Here is a 26,390-nt window from a genome sequence, read left to right as displayed (position 1 = left end):
AGAGCCTATTTATAAGGGAAAAGGTGAATAGACAGGCACGAAAATCAAGGAAGAGCCGAATAAATGGTTATCCAGCTATACAGGCGCCTCGATTCTCGGGAAACATTAAAGATAAAAGATCCGTTGGAGGATGACATCATGAAAGTTTTTTGCGTTTCCAAGAGATGACGTTGCGGCGGGTTACAAGGAAATTTCGGTAAAGATAAGAAGATGAATTTTTTACTAAGTATAGAAGATTGACAAAGAACAAAGTTCATGGTCAACCTGGGGCCTAATGTTGGGGATATTACTATCAGTTGAGACCCGCCCAGGAGGGGCCGGATCAACCCCAATGGCGGGTTACGCAAGAAGCCCAGTAAACATCCAAGATTGTAGTTTATTAAGTATTATAGAAGGCCCAAGGGCCTGAAGGCGGTTTAAGGCCTGGTATTATGAACCGCCATATGTAAGGAAAGACTTGTAAAGAAAGGCATGTAAAGGAAGTCACCGAGCCGGATACGGTTATGAGCCAGCCGGGACTCTGTAGGCCACCAGGCGTCAACCCATGTATATAAGGGGATGACCCGGTGGCGGCTTAGGGCAAGAAACAACAAATCGATAACCAAGCCAGCGAGTTGAGCCTCTTGGAGATCGAAACCCTAGCAATACCAAACTCAACTAGACGTAGGCTTTTACCTTCATCGTAAGGGGCCGAACTAGTATAAAAACTCTCTCGTGTCCCTTGTCCCGATTAACCCCTTTAAGCTTCCTAGTGCGATGGCCCTACGACTAAGTCCTTGCTCTAGGACATCTGCCGTGACAATTCCACAACACGATGCTATATAGGTCCGTCGGATTTTACATCAAGATCCGTGCAAAACTTTCTTTTCAGATTTTCATTTTTCTCTCTTAAATCTCAGTCCAGTGAGACATATAGCCACACCATAGAATAGGTGCTCAGGCGCCATTAATGGAGACGTTGGGAGGGAGGCGCGCGGCGGGTAGCGGTCAAAGGGCTCTCCTCCCGATGAGCATGCGTAGGGGTCTGATCGCATGCCTCCCGTACTCAAATAGCTACCCCACACGGCACCTCCTAGCCAATAAAAAAAGAGGACGCGTGGCCGCATGTAATTGGTAAGTCGAACGCCCACGGTTTCAATAATACTTGTGTTTCCGATTTGTAACGTGACAGCACTTGTTCCAAAATGACTTTGTTGATTGTTAATGTGTGCGCCTTCACAAATCGGATAGAAAAATTACCACAGCATGTTGGTGCCATGTCATGAGACCATGCCAAGTTTCATGATTTTCAGGCGTGTTTTGGAATTACAGGAATTAAAAAACCAAGTTTCTCAATCTTTCCGGCCGAGCCACGATGCCCAGATGTTTGAATTTCACTCACATCTCCTGCATGGGACCTACAAATTCACCCAAGGACACACATGTGATTTTTCAAACAACTTTGGTGCACTCGAGCCTATGCTTGTAGTTCAATTTGAATTATGCACATTAAATGCCCAAAAACTCAATTAATGTATAAAAAAGCCAAACAAACACGGAATGATTCCAAAATTTAGCACGATACTTCTATTTGATCTAATATGGCTGTGTAAAAAAATTAAGGCGGGAGAAGGCAGTTTACGTATGTCGTTTCGCACACGGAGGTGACACGTTCCTTCTCGAAACCATGAGTCTTCTTGAGGGAAGCTCCGGTTTGCAAGAAGCTTACACCAAAGCTTGTCCCAATTCGGCCAAAAAAATTACTGCAGCATGTTTGTGCCATGTCATGACACCATGCCAAGTTTCATGATTTTCAGGCGTGTTTTGGAATTACAGTAATTAAAAAACCAAGTTTCTCAATCTTTCTGACCGAGCCACGACGCCCAGATGTTTGAATTTCACTCCCATCTCTTGCATGGAACCTAGAAATTCATCCAAGGACACACATGTGATTTTTCAAACAACTTTGGTGCATTGGAGCATGTGCTTGTAGTTCAAATTTGAATTATGCATATTAAATGCCTAGAAACTCAATTAATGTATAAAAAGGCCAAACGAACCCGGAATAATTCCAAAATTTAGCATGGTACTTCTATTTGGTCTAATCTAACTGTGTAAAAAATTAAGGCAGGAGAAGGCAGTGTACGTATGTCGTTTCGCACAAGGAGGTGACACGTTCCCTCTCGGAACCACAAGCGTTCTTGAGGGAATCTCCGGTTTGCAAGAAGCTTACACCAAAACTTGTCCCAATTCGGCAAAGAAATTACCGCAGCATGTTGGTGCCATGTCATGACACCATGCCAAGTTTCATGATTTCCAGGCGTGTTTTGGATTTACAGGAATTAAAAAATCAAGTTTCTCAATCTTTCCGGTCGAGCCACGACGCCCAGATGTTTGAATTTCACTCCCATCTCTTGCATGGGACCTAGAAATTCACCCAAGGACACACATGTGATTTTTCAAACAATTTTGGTGCACTGGAGTGTGTACTAGTAGTTCAAATTTGAATTATGCACATTAAATGCGCAGAAACTCAATTAATGTATAAAAAGGCCTAATGAACACGGAATAATTCCAAAATTTAGCACGATGCTTCTATTTGGTCTAATCTGTCAGTGTACAAAAATTAAGGTCGAAGAAGGCAGTGTACGTATGTCATTTCGCACACGGAGGTGACACGTTCTCTCTCAGAACCAGGAGCCTTCTTGAGGGAAGCTCCAGTTTGCAAGAAGCTTACATCAAAGCTTGTCCCAATTCGGCCAAAAAAAATTACAGCAGCATGTTGGTGCCATGTCATGACACCATGCCAAGTTTCATGATTTTTAGGCGTGTTTTGGAATTACAGGAATTAAAAAATCAAGTTTCTCAACCTTTCCGGTCGACCCACGACGCCCAAATGTTTGAATTTCACTCACATCTCTTGCATGAGACCTAGAAATTCACCCAAGGACACATGTGATTTTTCAAATAACTTTGGTGCACTGGAGCATGTGCTTGTAGTTCAAATTTGAATTATGCACATTACATGCCTAGAAATTCAATTAATGTATAAAAAAGACCAAACGAACACGGAATAATTCCAAAATTTAGCACGATACTTCTATTTGGTCTAATCTGTCGGCGTACAAATATTAAGGCGGGAGAAGGCAGTGTACGTATGTAGTTTTGCACACGGAGGTGACACGTTCCCTCTCAGAACTACGAGCCTTCTTGAGGGAAGCTCCGGTTTGCAAGAAGTTTACACCAAAGCTTGTCCCAATTCGGCCAAAAACTTTACTGCAGCTTGTTGGTGCCATGTCATGACACCATGTGAAGTTTCATGATTTTCAGCCGTGTTTTGGATTTATAAGAATTAAAAAAACAAGTTTCTCAATCATTTCGACCGAGCCATGATGCCTAGATGTTTGAATTTTATTCCCATTTCTTGCATGGGACCTATAAATTCACCCAAAGACACACATGTGATTTTTCAGCAAACTTTGGTGCGTTGGAGCATTGCTTGTAGTTCAAATTTGAATTATGCACATTAAATGCCCAGAAACTCAATTAATGCATAAAAATGCCAAACGAACCCGGAATAATTCTAAATTTAAACACGACGCTCATGTACTAGTTGCATGTTCATTGTACGTAAATGTTCTAGCAATTCAAACACCATCCTTTCCCTCCGTAACATCACTTTATCTTTCAAAACATAATGAAAAAATCAGGTATACCACAAACAGTTTACTAAAAAGAATCGTGTGGGATGCGATATAAAATATCTTGGGGCACCGTCTTGTCTGGCTTACGCAGGAAGCTTCATCGTCTACAGTCCACCACCCTTGCTTGAACCACACTTGCGCGCCAGTTTCTCGCGACACCGAGCGAAAAAAATTTGCCACCGCGGAAATATCTATCTCCCCGCCCCCTCCCTCCTACCAAAAGCCACATTTCCACTGTTCCTCCTTGCTTTCCAAATTCAAACCTTCACTGTTGCTTACTGGCAACTCAGCCTCCTCGCCGGTGACCCTTCTTCTTGCAGCGCCGCCTCCTCGCCGGCTACCCTTCTTCTTGCAGCACCGCCTCCTCGCCGCCGACCCTTCTTCTTGCAGCGCTGCCTCCTCGCCGGCGACCCTTCTTCTTGCCGCGCGGCCTCCTCGCCGCCGACCCTTCTTCTTGCTGCGCGGCCTCCTCGTCGCCGACCCTTCTTCTTGCTGCACGGCCTCGTCGATATGGTCAGGTAATCCTCACCCCACCCACACCATCCTCCTCCTTTCCCGTCCCACATGCCCCGACTGATGGAGCGACACCTTCCACCGAAATCACTGCCCCCCTCCTCCAATTAAGCGCCGCTCACAGCCATTTTACACGCAGTATAACATGGAGCTGAGTAGCATGCGACCGCACGCGCGAACGAGGTCGCTATGGCTGCCATGCGTGTCGACCGCCAGATCTTGGAGGAGCACCTCGTCTTCGAGGCCACCGTCAACACCGCCACACGGTTGTCTATTTTAAAATACAGTTCGTGATTTTTTTCTCGAGGCCTTTGTTAACTGCCTTATCTTCTAGTACATGTTTCTATTCTGCAATGTTGTGCTCAGTTAACTATTTTGGTTTATTTGGTCTGCTGTCCATTTAACTGTTTGGTTAAGTTCTGCAATTTGATTTTCATTTGTTGTGGGTACAATTTTGTATTGTTATGCATGTGACACCAATCGAATTTGGTTGTACTCAATACATATTCTATTGATAGTATGGCAACTCTCAGTTAACCTGATCAAGATCTTCCTTATGTGTGTTGCAGGGAAATAATGGGAGACACTACGATTTACCATCAAGGTTTGTTCAAGCAGGGTCCTTTGGCTAATAGCACATTATTGTGCAGTTGCAGGAATCATTCTAATATTTAGGTTTCTTACAATTTAGTCTTGCACATGTAGGTCCTGCTGTGACAGGCTTAGACTCATTGTTCGACCCATTTTGCATATGAGGAAATGAGATGTCCATGAATATCTGTCAAGTCAAGAAACTCAGAAAGATTGTTAGGATGAAGAAACTTGCGACGAATAACAGCAAGATCTTTGTTTGCACAATGAAGAAGACATCAGTCAACTATAGGATGGTACTAACTCTTTTACCTTGTTTTTACCCCTTGCGCCATTTCAAAATTTACAACAGCGATTTATGCATAGCTTTGTTTTCAGTACTTTTCAAAGAAGTTCACTGATGATTACCTCTCAAACCACCTGCATGGTCAAGAGGCGAGGAAGGTATTCATTCAACATCCACGGTACAATATTGAAGTCTTACTGAAGAGGATGAAGGTTGGGCGGGCAATTATCCATAGCCACTGGCCTAAAGTTGCAAGGATATTCAACATCACTAAAGGCTCAATATTTGCCTTCTGCTTCTGTAGTTTCCCAGATGAGATTCATCGGTCTTACCATGTATGATGCTACTTTCCAAAGGTTTTTGATGTTGCATGTGAAACTTGGTGCTGTTGTGTAATGGCGTAACTGAGTGCCGAAGCTATCTGATGTAATTCGATTATGAAATCCTGGTTGCTTTTATACGGATATGAAATATCTTGCATGTTTTATAAGAAATATCAGTTTGATTAGTACATGGATTATCAATAATAGGCTAATTACCCTGCTTATTGGGGTTTTCTATTGCAAACGGTTACTCAGACAGCATCGTGGGCGACAAACTCAAACAACCCGCACGGTTTCTAGAAAGTAGGCATGTTCGATCAACTAACAATCACACATGGCTTCCGGCAGCGAATTGTTTGCGTTAGACCACCTTGCACAAACGTTTCCACACAAAGAATTGTGTGTGATATACATACCTACGGAAATGTTTTTCTAGGATTCACCGTGGGGATGTACATACCTATGGAAATGATTTTCTGGGATTCATAGTGTGGGATGTACGTACCTACGGAAATGATTTTCTGGGATTCACTGTGTGGGGTGTACATACCTACGGAAATGATTTTCTCGGATTACCGTGTGGGATGTACATACCTACGGAAATGATTGGATTTCGATGCCTCGCCCGATCGCACACGGCCCCAGCATGGGTCCTAGGAGGGCCTATCCCCGATGATTTCTGGGTCGTGTGGGAAGGACACCCTATCGCACACACTCACTTGGCAACGGTTCCAACCAGCATGGGTCCTAGGAGGGCCTATCCCCGATGATTTCTGGGTCGTGTGGGAAGGACATCCTATCGCACACACTCACTTGGCAACGGTTCCAAATGCCGTCACGGAAAGGGGTTAAAAACCATTTGTTTAGGACGTCGTTGTACCAGTGCATGTCAAGATACTCATCCGGGGTAGGATGCTAATGATCAATGGGAGGCACATAAGGGCTAAGAATATACTTGCTCAAATTGTATTCATTAAAGATCTCAAGCATTTCATTTCTCCAAGAACCATAAAACTCCCCATCAAGAATAGGCACTCTATGTCTAATACTCCCGAACGTAGACTCATCTATCTTCCTCCAATGGTGATTAAACCAAAGCAATGGAGACCAAAGCTCTTATACCAATTGGAAGATCGAGAAGAGGGGTCCAGGGGGGTGATTAGACGCTTAACAAGTAAAAGTGACAGTTTTTATATTCTTCAAGTTAAGGTTGAGTTTAGCGCATATTAATTGGCACACAATACATTTTACACAAGCATAGCAAGAGTATGGGCAGCGGAAAGAGTAAAGCATGCTAAATGCAAGAATGTAAAGGGATGGGAATTGGAGAGTGCAAACGCAATGGAGACGTTGGAATGTAGGTTTTGGACATATTTGGATAGAGAAAGTGGTTGAGGGTTTTGGAGCAATATCACTAAGCACTTAAGCAAATAGATCATAATCAAAACCTCATCCCGTTTTAATAGTATTGGCTTTCCTATAGACTCAATGTGATCTTGGATCACCAAATCTAAAATGCAGAGTCTTGAGCTTTTGCCAATCCATGTCCTTAGCATTTTGAAGGGGGTTCACATCCTCTTGTCCTTGCCATGCCACTGTTAAACTTGTCTGAAATATACTAGATAAAAATATTGGTCCAGCAAGAGATATGTTGATATTAATTACCAAAACCACCAAGGGAGCACTTGTGCTTTCACTATCCCTTCTGTCACTGGGTGAGGACACCGTAAGATTGGACCTGTTACCAAGCACCTCTCCCACTGAAGATAAATCAATCTAGTTTGCCAAACCAAAGGGATAGATCAGAGAGAAACAAAGCTATAACAATCATGCATAATAAAGTTCAGAAAAGACTCAATTACTTTCAATGAATAATCTGGTCATAAATCCACAGTTCATCGGATCCCAACAAACAGACCGCAAAAGAAGATTACATCGGATAGAACTCAAGAAGACCGAGGAGGACATTGTATTGAAGATCAAAGAGAGAGAAGAAGCCATCTAGCTACTAGCTATGGACCCGTAGGTCTGTGGTAAATTACCCACGCATCATCGGAAGACAGGAAGGATGATGTAGAAGCCCTCCGTGATTGATTCCCCCTCCGCAAAAGTACCGGAAAAGGCCTCCATATGGGATCGCGGAAGAATAGAAGCTTGTGGCGGCGTAAAAAGTGTTTTGGGTGGCTCTCTATTGGTTCGGAAATATATGTGAATTCATAGAGGTGGAATTAGGTCAAGCAAAGTTGCATGGGGCCCACGAGCTTAGGGCGTGACCTGTGAGCTCGTGGCTCTCTCGTAGCTCTTCTGGCCTCATCCTGAACCTTCTAGGGTCCCTTCTGGTCCAGAAAAAATCATCGTAAAGTTTCGTCATGTTTGGACTTTGTTTGGTATTGATTTTTTGAAAAGCTAAAAACAAGTAAAAAAACAGGAACTGACACTAGGCACTAGGTTAATAGGTTAGTCCCAAAAAATGATATGAAATAGCATATAAAGCATCCAAGATTAATAGGTTAGTCCCAAAAATTATAGATACATTGGAGACGTACCAAGCATCCTCAAAGGCTCGAGGTCTTTATGAGCAAGCAAGTCGGATGCACCCCCACTTAGTGCATAGGAGAGCTTTCACATATTCATAGCTCTATGTGCATCCTAGTTGCATGGAGATCCCTACTCCTTGCGTTGACATCGATCATAAGGTCATCTCCATTGCCTAATGGTCAGCTGCATGGACTCAAGACTTTCTTCATTTTTGACTTCTCGAAAACCCAACCATTATTATATTTTTCCCTTAGTGTGAGGCATAGGTTTGCCCTCGGTGTTGTATAAGTAGTTGATCAGTTAAATAATACAGTCAGACGATCTTGCTATTGTACCTTGTATGCCTCTAGTTGGTGTTTTTGAAGTGATCGTTGATGCATGGTTTCTTTTGTCTTTGATCATCATTGATGTGTTCCTAACATAATTTTGACCTTCTCTCTAGACCTTTGGCAATGGGAATTTGGGCTCCACAAAAATATTTTCCTCTTTCTGGACCTCCATGCCAATGGAACTAAAGGGATAGCTTGTATCACTTCCTTGCTGGTTAATTTTTGCATGCTTGCACGATGAACATGGATATCACTTTTGGGGTTTGGTTCAATGTAAGCTTTAGAATTGGTAGCGTTGTGTGTGTCAGTGTGGTAAATCTTGGCGATTCCTTTGGTTTTTGTTTCCATAAGATTCAACCATGATACGATCAGTTCCAGTCGTACCGATGACAAGGATGACATACAAGCTGCCTCCAATGTCCGAATTCCCGCAAACTGGCACCAACCCCGTGGGAGGTTTGCTGGCGTCCGGACCTCCGCCACGTATGCGTCAAGAAACGCGGTCCCACCCAAAAAACTCTCCAGTATGACCGCTCCAACCGTCCCTCCGCGAAGAGGCGCCACATTCATGTCGGTCCAGAGTAGACGTGACTGGTCTGCAGTATGTTGGGCATTGAGGCGCGACAGCCAAGAGCACCACCACGCCACATCTGCTCGCATGCTCTCCATTCGCGTTCAATGTCGGCTCAGAGTGATGCGGCCGGACTGGGTGACGGGACGGCTTCCTACGACATTACAGTCGGTTGCTTGCATGTTCACCTACTCGGCATTGAACATGCGCGATGGCCGAGAAACCCACTCTGGGCGCCCACATTCAAACCGGCACTTCACCTAGATGGCACCCAATATATAAGCATGGTCGCGCATTGCAGAAACCGCCTTCGCTTCCATTCGTCCTCTGCTCACAACCTTCCTCCCTTCGATGCAATGACGGCGAGCGGCAACGAGATGTGCAAGTGTATCGCGTCGGCGCAGAAGCACGAAACGGCGGGCCCTTGCAAAAGGCTAGAAGGCCCGATGTGCGCGTCGCATACATGCTAGACTGTCATTGAGTTCGCTAGAGGAGAGTTCGAAGGATGACAACCGAAAATTGGAGGAAGCGTCCAACAACGAGTTTGAGTCCACGCCGGTTGCCGGCTTCGCCATGGCGCATGTGCGGGTACACATCGGGGCCGTCGTAGCAAAGGACAGGAGCGGGAGCAGCCTACGCCGCCGGTCTCCACGTTTAGAGCTACAGGATGAGAAGCAATAGAATCTGCAACTCGTCGAGCAGCACTGACTTGTGGAGGGCCAGGTCAAGGGCGAGCGGGTACACATGTAGTAGAGAATCCAACCTTCATGGATGAGCAGTCCATGTGTAGCGCCTGCGCCATCCGCTGTGAGTGGTGGCGGCTGCACGTCATGGAGGCTGTGAGTGGTGGCGGCTGCACGTCATGGAGGCAGAGCGTGACCCCCTGTTCGAGGAGCTTGCAGCGGAGGCGATCGCAGACGGGAACGCTGCTCATATCGACAACTCTGCATCGTTTCGCCAGGCCGCAACTACCACTAAGCCGGGCCGTCACGTCTATCGTGGACCTCACCTCGACGGGCGACGTCCACGACCACGACACTGATGAAAAGTAGGATGTGGAAGACGAAACCATCCATGGTCAGGTAATAGTAGGACGTGGGACATCAAAAAAATTGTCATACTCGCTTTTATTTAATGTAATATGTCAAATTTCTTATTAATTTGATCCAATTTAAATAAAAATTATCCAGTTTGTATGAAATTCATCCTTTTTGTTCAATTCACATTCAAAATACACGCAAATGTTTGGAGGCACGACGTTGGATGCCCAACTACCATATCCATGTCCGTGAACACGCAGACGTTTGAAATACACGTGGAAGTGGCCAACATCAGTCGAGACGCAACCATTATACTCTAGTTGGGCACTACTTCCTCCATCCTATAATATAAGATGTTTTTGCAAGCTAACATAGCTTGCAAAAACATCTTATATTGTGGGAGGGAGGGAGTAGTTCCCAACTAGTCTCGTAGTATCGCAGTATCACCTACGGACCGGTAGCACCTGATATTTTTCCAGTTGGGCAAAGTCCTTGTAGGTTGTTGTCGTTGCATGTGTAGTGTTGTAAAGCCGAAAAGTGATGTGCTGGCCGCTCGGCTCTTCCTCTCTTACAGGAAAAAAGGTACACATCTCCATGGTGTATTCTACTCCCTCCTTACGCACTTTTAAATATAAGCCCTTTTAAAGATTTCAATATATACTGTATATGGAGCAAAATGAGTTTATCTACACTTTAAAATACGTCCATATACATCAATATGTAGTTTGTATTGAAATTTCTAAAAAAAAAGTCTTGCATTTAGAAACGGAGAAAGTACAAGAGAAAAGAACATCGATAATTTGTTGTTGTGTTGATCCTAACGTTGGATATATATAAATCCTATAGAATGAAGAAACATCACTCTAGAAAAGAATGAAGAAACGTCACCTGGGCATTTAAAATATGGAAACTCACTTTAATCCACAGATGAAGCATTCATGTGCAAGTTCCAACAGATAATTATCCGATGCATATCAAAGTATCAGGCAGTTAGAACTGAAAAGAAAAAACAACCAGCAGCAAGCAACAATGGCTAGCCTACCACAAATACTGTCTCTTTAATTCTTCTCCTACCCAATGATGAACCTACGTTGGCGGGCTACGAACTGCCGCAAGGAAGGCAATAACCTGCCAACCTGGGCAACCAAGCAGCTCAGCACCATATCTGACCAAGCCCAGCACATGCGCTGTTGCATACTGACTAATTTGTACACCTACAACAAAATGCTCACCAACGATAAGTAAAGTGCAAGACTGACTAAAATCAAGCAGATCGCTTTGGGTGAAGCCACATCACTGAAGGCGAATCATGCTGGTGCGGGGACGGGGATTTCAGTGGCAGCAGGGCTGCTTATTGCATCATATGATCGGCAGACGAAACAGTGCGCATGTGTGTGTCACTTCCATTCGGTTCTGCTGATGAATCCATATCGGCTGTATCTGGGATCGTGAGGGTTCAAACAAGATAAAATGGCATAAGCAAGGGGCATTCTAGCCAGATGTTTACAAACAAGCCAACAAAAGGAAATAATACTCACCAGATGCAGATTCACTAGGCTGGCTTGTAAACGAGGAGCTTCTTCCCAGACCTACATATGTTTATGTTTGCGTCAGCTGTTGCAAGTAAGGAATGAAACTAACAAAGTGAAGGCAGTATAACAATCTGACATAATGTGCACATGCACTGATGTAGTGCATAGTAACATATACGGTGGCAACACATGATAAATATGAAAATGTAGCTGTGCTAAAAAAACAATCCAACAGGTAATCAAAATCAACAGAAATGGTAAAGTGGACTGAAAAACATCAATTACTACCGAGCTGAAAGGAGCAAAACTAAGCAATGAGCAGTTCCTATTTCTACCATTGAGCTAATCTCGGAAAGATAGACCCATTTTCAGCATTGATGTAAAGGGGGGTTGGCAAGTATAAACACCAAGTACAGCTGTCTAAAAGCAGAGTTTTTGTTTTTCAATGAATTAGCCGGTATATGGAAGAAAAAAGCACCCAATATTTGCTCGTAAACTATTTTAAGAAAAGGAAAACAAAACAGGAATCTCACCATAACATCTTCTGGGAACAAATAGCAAAATAAAGGTTAAAAGAAACTGTGTGCTTTAGGGAGGGAGGCGAGGTGTATCAGCCAGTTATAGTGAACTAAGCAAATCATCTGAAATGACTAATGATTACAAGGAAACAAACCTGCAGACTGACGCAAACCTTTCACAGCTTCGAAGTTCTTGTATGTATAGCCCACAAAGCTAAGGTCTTTAGAATTAGGAATAATCTGCAATAATGTTTCAAAAAAATGACGAAGAGCTTCGGAGTAAATAAAGAAATGATGGCATGTAGTCTGTTACAAAGGTTGAAATGATGCCTATCCATGGACATCTAAATGTGACCACTGATGAAGATGATTGAGTAACTTGAAGTGCAAAACAAAGGTTTGTAGTTTATTACAAGACAGAAATTGATCCTAGGCATGGACATTAAAAAGTGAAAGAAAAAGAACCCACCCCATCCCACATAGATAAATCATGATTGGCTAGATAGCTACAATAATCATTGCAAAGACTAAAACTCTGCCTTCATGAAAAAATGTTTTGCAGTTGCAACACATTCTATGGCAAATTTTGGGGGGCACATACATCATGAAATAAGAAACCGAATAGTTTGGTGATTCTACACGGTCCGTTACTCCTAAGCAGTACTGACAACAATCCAATGATTGCAGGATAATAAATCACTTAATTAGTAGAGCTGGAGTGGGTAGGGTGATGGATAATCTTGATACAGACATTTTTTTTGAGAAAACGCAAAAGGCTTGCATTTCTTTGTATTGAAAAGATAGAGTTTGTTACAGCCTCCTAGAAGGAATGATTACAGGCATGAATCAGTGTACGTCCCAGGTTTGAGGGGGGATGGCACGCAGGGCACGGGCTCCAGCCGTTGCCCAAAGTTTGGCTTCGTCTTTGATCCGTGCGGTCAGAGCGTTGGTCGATGGGGTTGCGCCATTGAACACGCAGTCGTTGCGATGCTTCCAGGTCATCCAAGGGATCAGCAGGGTTGCGGTGGCAAGGCCTTTTTGCATGGGTTGCGGTGTGTTTCGCCGCGCCGAGTTCCACCACTCTGATAGGGATCCCTCGGTGGAGGGCACGCTGCAAGTCAAGCGCAGCCAAGACAATATCTCGTGCCATACTTGCTTGGAGAAGGGGCATTCCAGCATTAGGTGCTGGATTGATTCAGGCGCTTGGTCGCAAAGCAGGCAGCAAGGGGGGTGCGGCAGTCCGCGACGAGCAAGGCAGTCGGCCGTCCAGCAACGTCCCAGCTGGGCAAGCCAGTGGAAGAATTTCACTCGCGGGGGCGCCCAGCTCTTCCAGGTGAGCTTCCAAGCAGGGCAAGAGGTCGAGCCATGGAAGGTGGCTAGGTAGGCGGACTGGGCTGTGTAGGTACCTGCCGCGCTCCACTTCCAGAGTAGGCGATCCAGCTCGGCAGTGAGTGTGATGTGCTCGATCGCCTGCCAAGTGAGCAGGTATTGGCCGATCTCGCGGATGCCAAGGGTGCCCTGTATGTCCGATGCCCATTGGTGTGCGTGCAGTCCGTCCGCCGAGCGATGTTTGGGGATGAGGGCGTGCAGCTGTGGCGCAAGCTCCGAGATGGCACGCCCGTTGAGCCAACGGTCTTCCCAGAACAGCGCACGCTGGCCGTCGCCGAGGATCATGGTGGTGGACGCGAAGAAGAAGGCGCGCTCCGCGGCAGTGAATTGGAGGTCGAGGCCAGACCATGCCCTGTTGTCGTCCGTGCGGGCGAACCAAAGCCATCTAGTGCGCAAGGCCAAGCCCGTGCGCTCCAGGTCGTGCACCCCAAGTCCTCCAAGCCGGGTCAGGCGGCAGACGCGTTGCCAGTTGACGTGACAATTGCCGCCGTTCGCGCTTGAGGATCTTTTTCGGCGGCGCGAGCACCAGAAGTTGGTGAATGGGGATCGCGCTCAGCACTGATTTCACAAAGGCAAGGCGTCCGGCCTTATTCATGAGGCGCGCCTTCCAGGTGGGGAGCTTGCCAGCGGTCTTGTCGACGAGGGGTTGCAGCTGTGCAGTGGTAGGGCGTCCAAGGGTGAGTGGGATCCCCAGGTAGGTGATGGGCAGCGCCGCGATAGGGCAGCCATGTCGCCATCGCATCTGATCATTGTAGCCGTGCTCTTCAGGAAGTTGACCCGGAGGCCTGACGCCCGACCAAATAGCTGCAGGATTTCTCGGACGACGAGTGTGTCGTGCGTCGTGGGGTGGCAGAAGAGTATGACATCGTCCACGTACAGCGAGAGTCCGTGGAGCGCGCGGCGAGGGTGTAGTTACTGTAGGACTTTGAGCTCGGCCGCGCAACGGAAAAGGCGCCCCAATGTGTCGACGGCAAGCACGAAGAGCTCTGGTGACACAGGGTCGCCTTGACGGAGCCCGCAGCGGTGCCAGATCGCGGGTCTCGGCGCGCCGTTGAGGAGAACTCTAGTGCTTGCCGATGACAGGAGAATGGCAATCAAACCGAGGAAGCGATCGCTGAAGCCATACCGGCGCAAGACCTCGAATAGGAACGGCCACGAGACGGAGTCAAATGCCCGTGCAAGGTCCAGCTTCAGGAGGATGCGCGGGGCGCCGAGCTGATGAAGGAGGCGCGCCGATTGTCGGACAAGTACGAAATTGTCGTGAAGGCTTCCTCCTGGTATGAAGGCGTTCTGAATGGGGCTGACAAGCTCGTTCAACTTGGGTGCTAGTCGAAGGGACAGCACCTTTGCGAAGATCTTCGCGACGAGATGGATTAGGCTAATGGGCCTGTAATCCCCCAGCCCTGCTGCGTCAGCATGCTTTGGGATCAGCGTAAGCAGCGCTTGGTTCAAGCAGCTGAACCTCTTCCTCGAAGCGCATATAGCTGCTGGAAGACGCGGACAAGGTCGTGCTTTACGATAGGCCAACAGGAGCGCAGGAACTCTGCGGTGAAGCCGTCTGGGCCAGGCGCCTTGCGCGCCGGCAGCCGCTCGACAGCTTGCCATATCTCGTCTTCGCTGAAGGGGGCGTCCAGGTCATCGAGGTTGGATGGCGCGATGAGGTCCTCGAGGTTGAGGGTGCAATCCCGGGGGTGATCGGTCCCAAGCAGGGAGTGCGCGAATGCCGCCGCGGCCAAGTCTGCTTGGTCAGTTAGAGTTGCGCCCTCAACCACCAGAGTATGGATCATGTTCTTCTGCTTGCGGTAGGTGCACCGGCGGTGGAAGAAGGAGGTGTTCGCGTCCCCATCCTTGAGCGATGCGATGCGCGCGCTGGTGCGCCAGGGTTCGTTCGAGCGAGGCGAGGCCAAGGTAGGCGAGCTTGATCTGCCTACGTAGCCAGTCCTCATGCGGCGTCAGATGTCGCAACTCCTGGGCGGTGTCGCAGCAGCAGCTCACGCGAGATCGCGAGCTGGTCGCGAATATTCCCCACGGAGCGCGCACTCCAGCTCGTCAGCTTGCGTGCGGTGGCTTGCATGCGTCGCATGATGCAGCGGAACGGGTCAGCGTCGTCCACGGAGTGCCATGCGCCCGCGACCACGTCCTAGAATCCCTCGAGCCTTGTCCAATAATCCTCAAAGTGGAAGCGTCGGTGCGCTGGGGGTAGGGGCGAGCAGTCGAGGAGGAGGGGGCTGTGGTCAGAGACGACCGAGGCCAGGCATTGGAGGTAGCAATCGCCGTGCTGCTCCTCCCAGTCCACGGTGCAGAGGACGCGGTCGAGGTGGACCAAGGTTGGGGGCGTCTGCTCGTTCGACCAGGTGTAGCGTCGGCCATTGAGGTATACCTCCTTGACAGCCCCAAGTTAAATTAAATACACAAAATGACAACGTTATGGAATTAAAAAGACAGAGTATGAATGTATTAATATTATCAACAATATCACGTGGTCATTATCAACAATATCATGTGGTCTAAAAGATGAGTAAAAAATGGGCATACAAGCCTGAACATGCTTTTAGAGTAGTTTTGTCGAATCTGATGGTTCATAAATTCATACCTTCCTTGAGGACCCAGAACCTGTTCTTGCTGGAGCGGGATTTACCTGCAGAGAAGAAGGAAAGTGATAAATATAATTTATGCACGACAGAAAAGCATATGGAGCTGAAAGAATGACATATTGAATATGAAACGAAATATTCTTGAAAGTTGGGAATATTTAAAGAAGCAAACCACAGGGTGGGTGCTCGGGTTGTCTTCTGTAATAAGTGCCACCAGGGGGTCCCTGGTCAGTCTAGTTTAAAGGATCAAACACACAGCAAACTAAAGCAAAAGAATTTGCTCACCTCGTCAAACTTCTGAAAATTCTGTGTATCCAGTTCATCATTTACTTGAGGCTTAAATGCCGCCTCCATTTCATAAAGCTTATCCCATTCAACTCCATGAAACCAAGGATGAGCCTAAGAAAAAGAAATTTGAGTGTAACAAACATAACATATGCAAGCAATACTCGGATGGAATCATATGTATGTATGTATGTATGTATGTATGTATGTATGTATGTATAGTTGTGGAAGTAGTAGGGGTGGGACACAAGGGGACGAGTTCGTCCTCTGCATCAAGGCGCCATTGCCGGCGATTAAAAGGGTGGCAGAGATTAGATAGAGAGACTCAGAGGGGTCAGGAATAGAAACTAGAAGACCTGATTGTTATTACAAACAAGGACCTGGTTTATATAGTACCCATTGAACACAAACACAACTCTGATTTGAACTCTCGTCTCACTAATTCCTGGACAGACTTGACAATCCCAATTCTTTTTTCCTTAAGAGTATTATCTGAAACCTAGTCCTGCTCATCCATGTTTCTATCTGTCCTTGTGACCACAGTTTCCGGCCATGCGGCAGGCTCTCCTTCTCTTTCTTTAACTCCCCTTTGATATTTTTTTGCCCCTAATACGAGTCCACAGGAGTACACAACTATATTTCATTTCGTGATATATAGTAATACCGATTTCAGCCAGCCAATTTAGGTACTATTTTGTATATGGATGACTAAATCTGAAAATGTTTTACCAGCATGGATTTTAAGATAACTAATATTTGCAACTGGAGACAGCAGATAATTTTGAGAGACAAATACCTTTATTTGATCTGCTCCTCCACTGCCAATCCTGTGGTCAACATCACATAAGAACCGACAAATGAGATCCTTAGCTTCAGGAGACAACCTTGGATTTTCTGGAAATTTTAAATAGCTTCTCCAATGTACAATCTAGGAAGTAGTAGAGCAGAGTCAGTGCAGTACTTACAACAGAAAGTGGGAGCGCTTATAGAATATGGGTACTCATCTTTCTCAGGTTATTTATACCCAGAAAAAGAGACCAAAATACATAAGTTTACTGTCAATTGTATGAAATTCAAAGACAGGTAGTCCAGAATTTCAAATCATGCCAGCATAGGAGTAATTTAAAGCTAAAGACCAAAGAACTTTGCCATTTACACACTTCCACACATGGGAGAGAATCAAGGCTAGTAACATTTGGCAAACCTTGCAGAGCAAGGAACTACTTCCACAACAACAACAACAACAAAGCCTTTAGCAAGGAACTACTTTGCTAACTATATTTCATCTACCTCATTCGACTAGGGTGATCTGGACCTGAAAATTTGTATGTTCCTGCACAACAACACAAATAGCAAAAATGCGCAGCAATGTTTTCAGTAAATTTAACATGCAGCTAAAAATAAGCTCCATACTAAACTATAATAACTAAGATAATCAAATTAAACCACTACACTACAGTATGACTGTTCTAAAAAATGAATCAAAATCAGTATAACCCTCAAGCAGTAAATATATTGTTATATAATGGAAGTCAATGTGTGGTTAGACTTATAACAAATAGAATATGCCATGAAATTCTCATTCAAAAAAGGAAAAATGTATATCCATCCTTTTTGGTGGGGCTAATGATGATGTGTGTTTAAACACCCTCAGTGGAAGAAGAGAACTATATGATAATAACTCCCACTGAAAAAAAGAGCTCTATCCCACCAGTTGGCGGGAATCCTATTATCTGCAACATATTCCAACTCACTAGATAATGTAATGATCTTGACCACAAAGACAACTCTCATAAGATATGTTACAAGTACAAGGAAAGGTTGGAATAATGCCACTGCAAAGGTTGCAATTTTACTGTAAACTTTGCAATGGCATGTCCAAATTAACATGTATACAACACGCAACTACACGGGCTTAACGATTCAGTTATAGATAGATTATTCAGCAAACAAACCTTTCGGCATGTGGTTATTGGATCATCAGAATAGAATGGTGGATACCCAACAAGCATCTCATACATGATTGCACCCAGGGACCACCTGCATGCAAATAAAAAATAAGCAATCATACAACAGTTATTTAAAACAAGAGACAAGTTTAATTTTTTGCCTTGAAGATCAAAACAAGGAATAAAATATGTAAATATGAAATTCTTAACCTACCAGTCACACTCAACTCCATATCCCTTTTTCAGTAAAACCTCAGGAGCAATATAATCAGGCGTACCGACAGTAGAAAATGCCTGAAATTCATTTAAAATGGAAATGTTTGGCTATATTTTTCCCTTTTGAGAAATGATGTTGAGAATTTATGCCCACGGAATAAGGAAAAAGAACAAATGGAGTTGTATGTAACTAGTTGGATGCTCGATATGGTAAGCAAGCACGCACCAATTTTCTCCTGTTCTTCTGCCAGTGCTGAAGCTGTTCATTTGGACTTCTCCACCTTCTACCATTTGCTGTATCAGGGAGAGAATAATCGATATCCATGGACTCCCTAAGGTTTTCATCAGTCATAGGTTCATCTTCATTCAAGGTTGACAATTTGGTACAGTCAATTGGCTTGCATAAGCCAAAATCTGACAACTTCATGTGTCCATTCTTATCGAGAAGGAGATTATCAGGCTTAATATCCCTGTAAGGACAATAAAACAAAAATAGATTTGAATAAACATATATAGAATATAGCATATGCAAATAAGATTCGGAAGTATGTGACCTGTGGATGTAATTATGTTTATGAATAGACTCAATGGCAAGAACTGTCTCAGCAATATAGAATCGAGCCACATTTTCAGTTAAGGTATCCTCTCTCATGAGGAGGGTCATCATATCACCTCCGGGAAGGTACTCCATGATAAGGTAGAGATACTCAGCATCTTGGAAAGAATAGTATAGCTTCACAATGCAGTGGCTACCAACTTCAGCCAGCAAGTTTCTTTCAGATCTAACATGCTCCACCTAATAGATGTAAAGAAAATATTAGTTCCAACAAGAAGAACAGGGCAAACTAAACTTACTTAAAATTCCCATAATAATAGTTGAAAATATTCAATTCAAAGCAAAAATGAATAATCTGGGAACTAACATACAAAGCCTCTCACATTAAACAATAGTTCATGAAAACAACAGTACATCAAAAATTGTATTGAGGTAAAAAAAATTGTAGAGTAGAAATATAACAGCTGACCATGACCGACAGTCCTACTCTACAATTTGAACCACGTGTTATCTATAACATCCGTGTCACAGTTATAAAAAAGGAATCCACGAAAGGCAGTCCTATACTCTTACTCTACAATCTCATCAAATAAATTCAGTCAGAACTTAACACACAGGTCAAGATACAAGCCATTTTGAGTTCTCTAGCATGGCATCTATCATTGTTATTTCTTACATGACGAGACTGCTTTGGTGGCTAGCATCAAAATATATCAAAACAAAAATGTTCTAACATATCCACAAATATTAAAAAGAAAAGAAAATGCAAAACAAGCAGTACAGTACTCTTAGCATACCTGACCCTTGACAACCATTTCAGACTTCTTTAGTTTTTTCATTGCATAAATATTACCAGAGGATTTATCCCGGCATAGTTGAACCTATCAGAACAACAAATCAAGTTATCACCTACAGGGGTCAGCAGCTCCAGCATGACAAACAGTTGTACTTTAAACATCAGGAATTTTAGAGCCAATAGATCTAGGAAATGCTACATGCAACCAACTGGCGCCGCCAGTATTGGCGTTTGCATACTATGTTTATTTGGCAAATGCCAACTATTTATTGAGCAGATACAATTGAATTGAAAGGGATTACAAAATATGGACTGCCTAAGTGACTCAGAAAAGCATGCTTGCAGATACTGGAAGATGCAAACCTCCCCATAAGCACCTCTTCCAATGATGGTGAGCAGCTCAAAGTCATCCACACAAATTCTATGCCTTTTAAGTCTCATGTATTCAGTCTCCTTCCTCTGCAACTCCTTTATCAATTTTATCTGCTCCTCCCTAGGAACTTGAGAAGAAGCTAGCTGTTGTTCCAAAATCAAGCGTCTGCAATTGTACAATGGATCCAAGTTTCTAGTATCAATAGAAATAAAAGCAAACGACAGTGTGTGATAAGCTTGTCACTGTAAGCAATAAAAAGGCAATGTTTCCAAATGAAGTGATGGACCCAAGGATGAATATATGCTCCCTACAAATTACGAGCGCAAAAAGATGACAAGAAAGAGAAAGATTCCATTCACATTTAATACAACATATAGTCTAGACTTTGGTAGTTGAAACCAGGATTAAGACAAATTAAAATAAATGTATTTAAACTAGAATGAGTGAGATTTCAAGAGATATTTGGAACGCGTGTCTATTGAGTTGATTGGGTCATTGCTTGTGTTCAGCAATGTGCGGCTCTGTGAAAGCATTGATCCTTGCTTGTGGAGCTAGCTGCTGGTTTCCTTTGATTGGGTCAAGGGGATTTGCTATTCGAAATGAAGATGTAGGTATAGTTGCAGGAGGGCATGGACAGGAACAAAGTTCGCATTTTTGTCGCTTTTCCATTTGAGTATGTGACGACTCGTAATTTTTGTACTTGATTGATGTGCACAATTACATTCGAAATAGTGTGGTTTGTGATTGTTTTGGTTTTTATCTTCGAAGAGAGTGCTAGAAAGCTATGTGTTGATTTTCAGCTCAACGTTGAGAGTAGACAAATTTACATTAGTGTGTTCCTAGAGCAGGAGTTTTTTTTTTAAGTTTCACCTGGGTGGGTAATCCCGCAAGCACAAGGCTATCGAGAGGAAAGAAAGTCACGCCAGGCCATAGAGAGAGGTCGGAGAGAAAGAGTTTCGTGTTACATCCTCAACAGTGAGGTTTTGTTGACGGAAAACTTTAGCATTCCTGGCATCCCAAATTAAGGGTAGTCAGGATCACGGGCACAGTCATGGTCGCGGGCAGCCCTGCCGGTGGTGTTGTCTCCCAAATGTCTTCCAAGGGGTTTGTAGCCCGATGAATTCCTGCCTTCCGCCAGACTCTGGCTGCCGTGGGGCAGCGGACGAATAGATGTAGGCGGTCCTCTGCATGGGCCATGCACATCGGGCATGTTGCGGAAGGCAGAAGGTTTTTGTGGTGCAGGTTGAAGCTTGTGTTGAGGCGGTTGAGATGCAGAAGCCAGCCACAAACTTTGCAGGAGATATATCTAGAGATCGGCAATTTGACAGCATATGCATAAGGAAACTAAAATGGAGTGACACGGATGTCTTTAATAGGAATGTCACCATAGAATTTTAACTTTTTACTTATAACATATGCATAATACGTGGATCGCTCTCAACAAGTTTTCTTTTTCCTTTTTGTGGGGACTCAACTTCTTTACTTGAAGATACAAACCCAGTCAATGAAAAGTATCAGAGATTTCCAAAATGTTGCCTAATAAACTTGGATGGAGGGAATAGCTTTTATTGGCATTGGCAGTTAATACCAGCCATTAACTTATTCTATGTGATTAAATGTCTGTTTGGACGAGGCTAAAAGGCACCAAAACAATATTCTTATTGAGCACTTCAAGTTCGCACTTAATCTAATTTCTACTGCACAAATACACAATGTTTTTCTAAACTCCCAAAAATGTGCACAATGTTTCGTCTCTTTTGTTTGTTTAGGCTTTGATCAGGCACTTGTATCTGTTTTGTTTGTGCCATCAATTGACTAAGTGTAAGTAATGCGTCAAACTCATCGTCTAATGTCAAGTTAGTCAAGTGCAAATGTGCGCTAAGTCCCACCACAATGGCCACCCACCTACATGCACACATGACAGAATCCTGGCTCCACCCACTATTGTCGAACTCCTTAAAACACATTGCTATGTCCAGTTGACAATTGTTAAAACATGCCACTAAGGGCATCTCAAGGCTTCCACAAAAAAATCCCCTACTTGTCTGTCCTTCCTCCACTCTCTTTTTCTCGCTAAGTCAAATTTGATCAATGTTCAAACAATTGGAAGATAAATTGTGCATGACAAATGACAAAGAATTCAAACAAACTTCATAATCCAGATCCAACAATTCAAACAAAAGCAACCGAATGAATCAGTGCCAACCGCCATTTGCATAGCATGCAATGATTCCACTGCGCATTTGGTGAAACCACAACGCCGCATCGGCATCCAAGTCTTTAGCCTTGACATACATGACCTTGGACTCCTCACACACCGTCTGAACTGCAAGCCTCTTCTACTCAATGTCAACCTTCTTTGCTTGCATCTCCATGAACTCTTTAAACCTCTCCTCCTTCTTTTCCTCCTTGAGCTCATTGTGTTTGGCACTTGCCACCTCGTTCTTGTCCATGATATCCTCCCACTTCTCCGACATTTGGTCGCCCGATTGCACCTTGCCCTCTCGGTCCCCCTTGAACTCCACCGCTTGTTTCACCAACTTCATCCATTTGGGAGGTTGCGCCACTTTTGGCGTTTGCGGCTTTGAGTAAATTGGCAAAGTCACTCCATTTGATTTCGCCACTCGACTTGATTCAACAATGATGCATGGTGAATGGCTTACCCTCAATTTTCTTGGACAGTGGTGCCGCGAGGCCGGCTAGAAAAGCAAATGAATCACATGATGAAAAACATTGCGACATAGGGCAAATAAATCATATGATGAACTTTATGGGAAGCGAAGCTTACAAGCTCAACGATACCCATGCCACTTGGACCCATGACACTAGGTGCTCTGTTCTTGATTTGGGCATATGCACCACAATACTTATTCCGATGATTGAAGGAGTTCTCACTCCAATCACCGATTTTCACCACATGATACGATGGGTAGTTCTTCATGCCATAAAAGAACTCACACACCTTCCTCAATAAGGTCACACCCCTTTGCTCAGCACCGACAAATGGATCAACGCTATTGCCCAACCAAGCCAAGCAAAACAGCTCGTCCTCCTTGGTGGTGTATACAACTCCCCTCTTCGCTTTCTTTGCTTCCATCTCCGGCGCCGGCAAGTATTATTTTTTCACCCCTCCGTTCGTTTGACCATCGTTGATCATGGACATCATCACCTCTTTGGCCGTTGTCGAGCTTAGGAGGGGGAGGTCCACTGAACAGGGTTCGAGCGCCTGCAGAGAAGCTATCCTCCGGTGGTGTATGCTGTCGGATGAGCCGCAATGACTCGGTGAAGTTGTAGCCGATGTTGAGGTTGATGATGAACGGGAGACCAGAGTGGGTGGAGGTGGGGGACTGTTGTGAGTCCAGGCTATAGTGGTAGGCAGGGGCGCCGTGGGGCGACGCGTGTGCAGGCACACCCGGCACAGCAGCATAGCTTGCAAGAGGAGCTCATGCTCACACCGCCGCACCGGCCCCTTGCGCCTTCTCTCTCGTGCGGCGCTCTTGCCGCTTGATACTCTCCGGATTTGGCCGACGTGGGTGCTTGCGACGGTAGCACCTCGAAGATGTTGGACAAGGTCAAGTTCATTGGGCCAGAGAGATTCATTGCGGCGGCAAAGGCCAGTGGTGGTGGTATTGCTGCTACGGCGGTGGCCGAGGTGGTTTTGGTAGCGGCCTCGGGGTCGGGCATGGAAAGAGAGAGGGGTGTGGGATGGGGAAGGGACTGATTAGGGTTATTGGCGTGGATCTAGGATGTCAGATCTGACGTGGCAGACGTCCGGACTCCCTACTCCGCCAGGCTAGGATATTCCAGATAGTCCGGCTCAAAATGGGTGCCCGCGTTGGACGGCTAAAAGTGTATGTACTAGACAGGCCGAACATTTGCAGCCGGAATGGGTGCCTGACTTGGAGATGCCCTAAAACCCAACTTACAACATGTCTGAGCATACCAACAGGCAAACCACCCCCAAAAAGTAAAGACAGCACTAGTGAGCATGGAGCAAGAAACTCAGGTCTGCACGCTGCAAACACCAATATGTCAAGACAAATTCTCCACATAAGCAATCAGACAACACAAGCCCTTGTTTTCTTCTAGCTACAATCCAAGAACCGCATTGACAAAGGATGCTCAGCTCAACGGGAGCAATGAGCAACAATTCAATCCAATTAGCAGATACTCCCTCCGTCCCATAATGTAACATGTTTTGACACTACACTAGAGTCGAAAAACGTCTTGCATTATGGGATGGAGGGAGTAACTATCAACCATCCAAAATCTCTCAGCAAATCAGCACGCCCAACCTACACCGTAATTGGACGTCCCAAAGTTCAAAGATAGGCCGGTTCTTCTCGTGGCTGGCCATGCGGAACCGTTGCTGGAATTCAGACGCGCGCCAAGGACTCCCACACCAAACTACGTGCCCATTTTGCAACCAACAGGTCGAAACAATCAACCACATCCTCCTCACATGTGTCTTTGCGAGAACCTGTGGCTATGGATTTGGAGCGCTCGCGACGAGCCAAACCAAACTCCAGTGGCGGACGTGGAGTTGGTGGAGTGGTGCACCATGCAGGTTGCGGCTCAATGCTCACCAAGAGACCTAAAGGCGATTATCACGCTTTGCTTATGTGAACTTTGGAAGCACTGTAACACCATAGTGTTCGACGGCGCATCCCCATCCCATCAACTAGCCTTGCGGAACATTAATCATGAAGGACGAACATGGAAATCAGCGGGTCTATTAAAGGGTGACTTTGAGTTTTTCTTCGGTGGTCTGAGTAGGCAGGCTAGCCGCGAGTAATCCCATACTAATGTAACTATCTTGTGGTGGCTAGTGAGAGCCTTGTAAATCGGTTGTAAACTTTGTGGAGGGTTTCTTCACCCCTTTCTTCTGTAATACTCCCTCCTGTCTCAAAATAAGTGTCCCAGCTCACTTATTTTGGGACGGATGGAGTATATGATATGCACACTCGTGCATATTCTAGAAAAGAAAAGGCTCAAAGATGGAGTACTTCACAGTACAATCTACAGCCACAGTCTAGAACAAACTACCCTAAAAGTCGCCGAATTACCAGCTAGACATGCAGCGGAAACTACAGAGGACAAAAGTATAAACCCCCGAATCGCTGAGATATCCCCAATCCCTCGATCATCCCGACCCCCCGAGATCCAGGTACACCCGCACGCGGCCGAATAGACAAAATCGGGAGTTTCAGGACGGGGATGGGAGGCCGGCGGTACCTCTCGTTGCGCTCCCGGAGATTCTTCATGCGCTCGCGGTAGTCGTTCTCGATGATCTTCTTCGCAGCCGCGACGCGCTCCATGGTGCGGCTGGACCCCACCGCCTCCTCCGCCAGCGGCTGGCTCCGGCCACCGCGCGCCGCCGTCTCGCTCTCCATGCTAACGCGCACGCCCGCCCGCGGCCCCGCGACCCGGCTCTGCTTCTCGCTGTCGCGAACTCGAAATTCTTTTAAAATTGTTTTCTCTTTGGTAGTGCTAGTAATGGTTTCTCTTGGCTTCGCCGACGCGGCTGCTTCTTGTTTGGTTAGTTTGAGGTTAGAGTTTAATAACCTGGTCTTTTTTAGTGGAGGACTACAGGCTGGAGACAGCTTTTCTTTCTTTTTTAATAATAATAATAAAACAGGCTGGAGACAGTAGTGACTAGTGAGTAAATGGAGCACACCGAGCTTTATGGCAATTTTACACGATTGATTCGGAAGAAAAGGCAATTTTGCAGATACTATTCTATCTTTTCTTTTCCTGAAACACGATAGCCCGTTGTATTTTATTTTTATTAAACAAGAGGGTAAGGAAAGACATGACTGCATTAGATATTTCTGCAAGGACTTGTCAAGGGCACGTCTAGGTGTGTCCTAATTATTGGGTATCTAAGCGACTTCAACAAGTATAAAAAGGAAAAAGAAAAAATATTTGCATATCTTGTTAAATGAAGGGATTTCTATTTATGTGCCCCTGGTTGCTTAGTTGTGCTCAGTTTTGCCTAAGACAACTAACTTTGCTTACTTTTGTCCTCCCCTCCACCATCAGCTCACAGAAGCCCGAACGTTACACTGCCATTTGGTCAAAGTCTTTGATCGCTCCCTCCCGACTAGTTTTTTTTGTGTGTCTCCTCCTGACTAGTTGGGCGGCTTGATATCCTAACATGTGGAGCGAAGGCAACTTACTACAGGTGGGGCCTAGGCAGGTGGACGTCTCTCTCTCTCTCTCTTCACATTTCGAACAACCCGTACCCAAGTCGTTCCCCACACAACCGCCGCTGCCGGTGGAGCGACCGAAGAAAGGCTACACCGCAC

The 26,390-nt window shown here is 45.2% G+C and overlaps 1 protein-coding gene across 2 annotated transcripts; it reads right to left on the bottom strand.

The window, feature by feature from the left end:
- Nucleotides 1–10,763: 10,763 nt before the first annotated feature.
- On the bottom strand, nt 10,764–25,620 carry LOC119365123 (serine/threonine-protein kinase 38-like). Of its 2 annotated transcripts, XM_037630720.1 has the most exons (13): nt 25,318–25,620; nt 20,073–20,247; nt 19,711–19,794; nt 18,912–19,153; nt 18,584–18,827; nt 18,356–18,435; nt 18,148–18,232; nt 16,989–17,120; nt 16,193–16,306; nt 15,907–15,951; nt 12,080–12,164; nt 11,413–11,463; nt 10,764–11,314 (listed from the first exon to the last, which is right to left on the bottom strand). In XM_037630720.1, exons 1-13 carry the CDS (start codon nt 25,473–25,475, stop codon nt 11,226–11,228), a joined length of 1,584 nt encoding a protein of 527 aa, XP_037486617.1. In that variant the 5' UTR covers nt 25,476–25,620; the 3' UTR covers nt 10,764–11,225. The 2 variants fall into 2 exon arrangements, with proteins under 2 accessions (XP_037486617.1, XP_037486624.1); XM_037630727.1 differs by lacking the exon at nt 25,318–25,620 and having other exon boundaries at nt 20,087–20,243.
- Between the last annotated feature and the right edge of the window lie 770 nt (nt 25,621–26,390).

Source organism: Triticum dicoccoides, chromosome 1A (genome assembly GCF_002162155.2).
Source record: "Triticum dicoccoides isolate Atlit2015 ecotype Zavitan chromosome 1A, WEW_v2.0, whole genome shotgun sequence".
Taxonomy (NCBI): Eukaryota; Viridiplantae; Streptophyta; class Magnoliopsida; order Poales; family Poaceae; genus Triticum; species Triticum dicoccoides.
The sequence above is the reverse complement of the archived record's forward strand: the minus strand, read 5'-3'. Positions and strand labels throughout refer to the sequence as shown.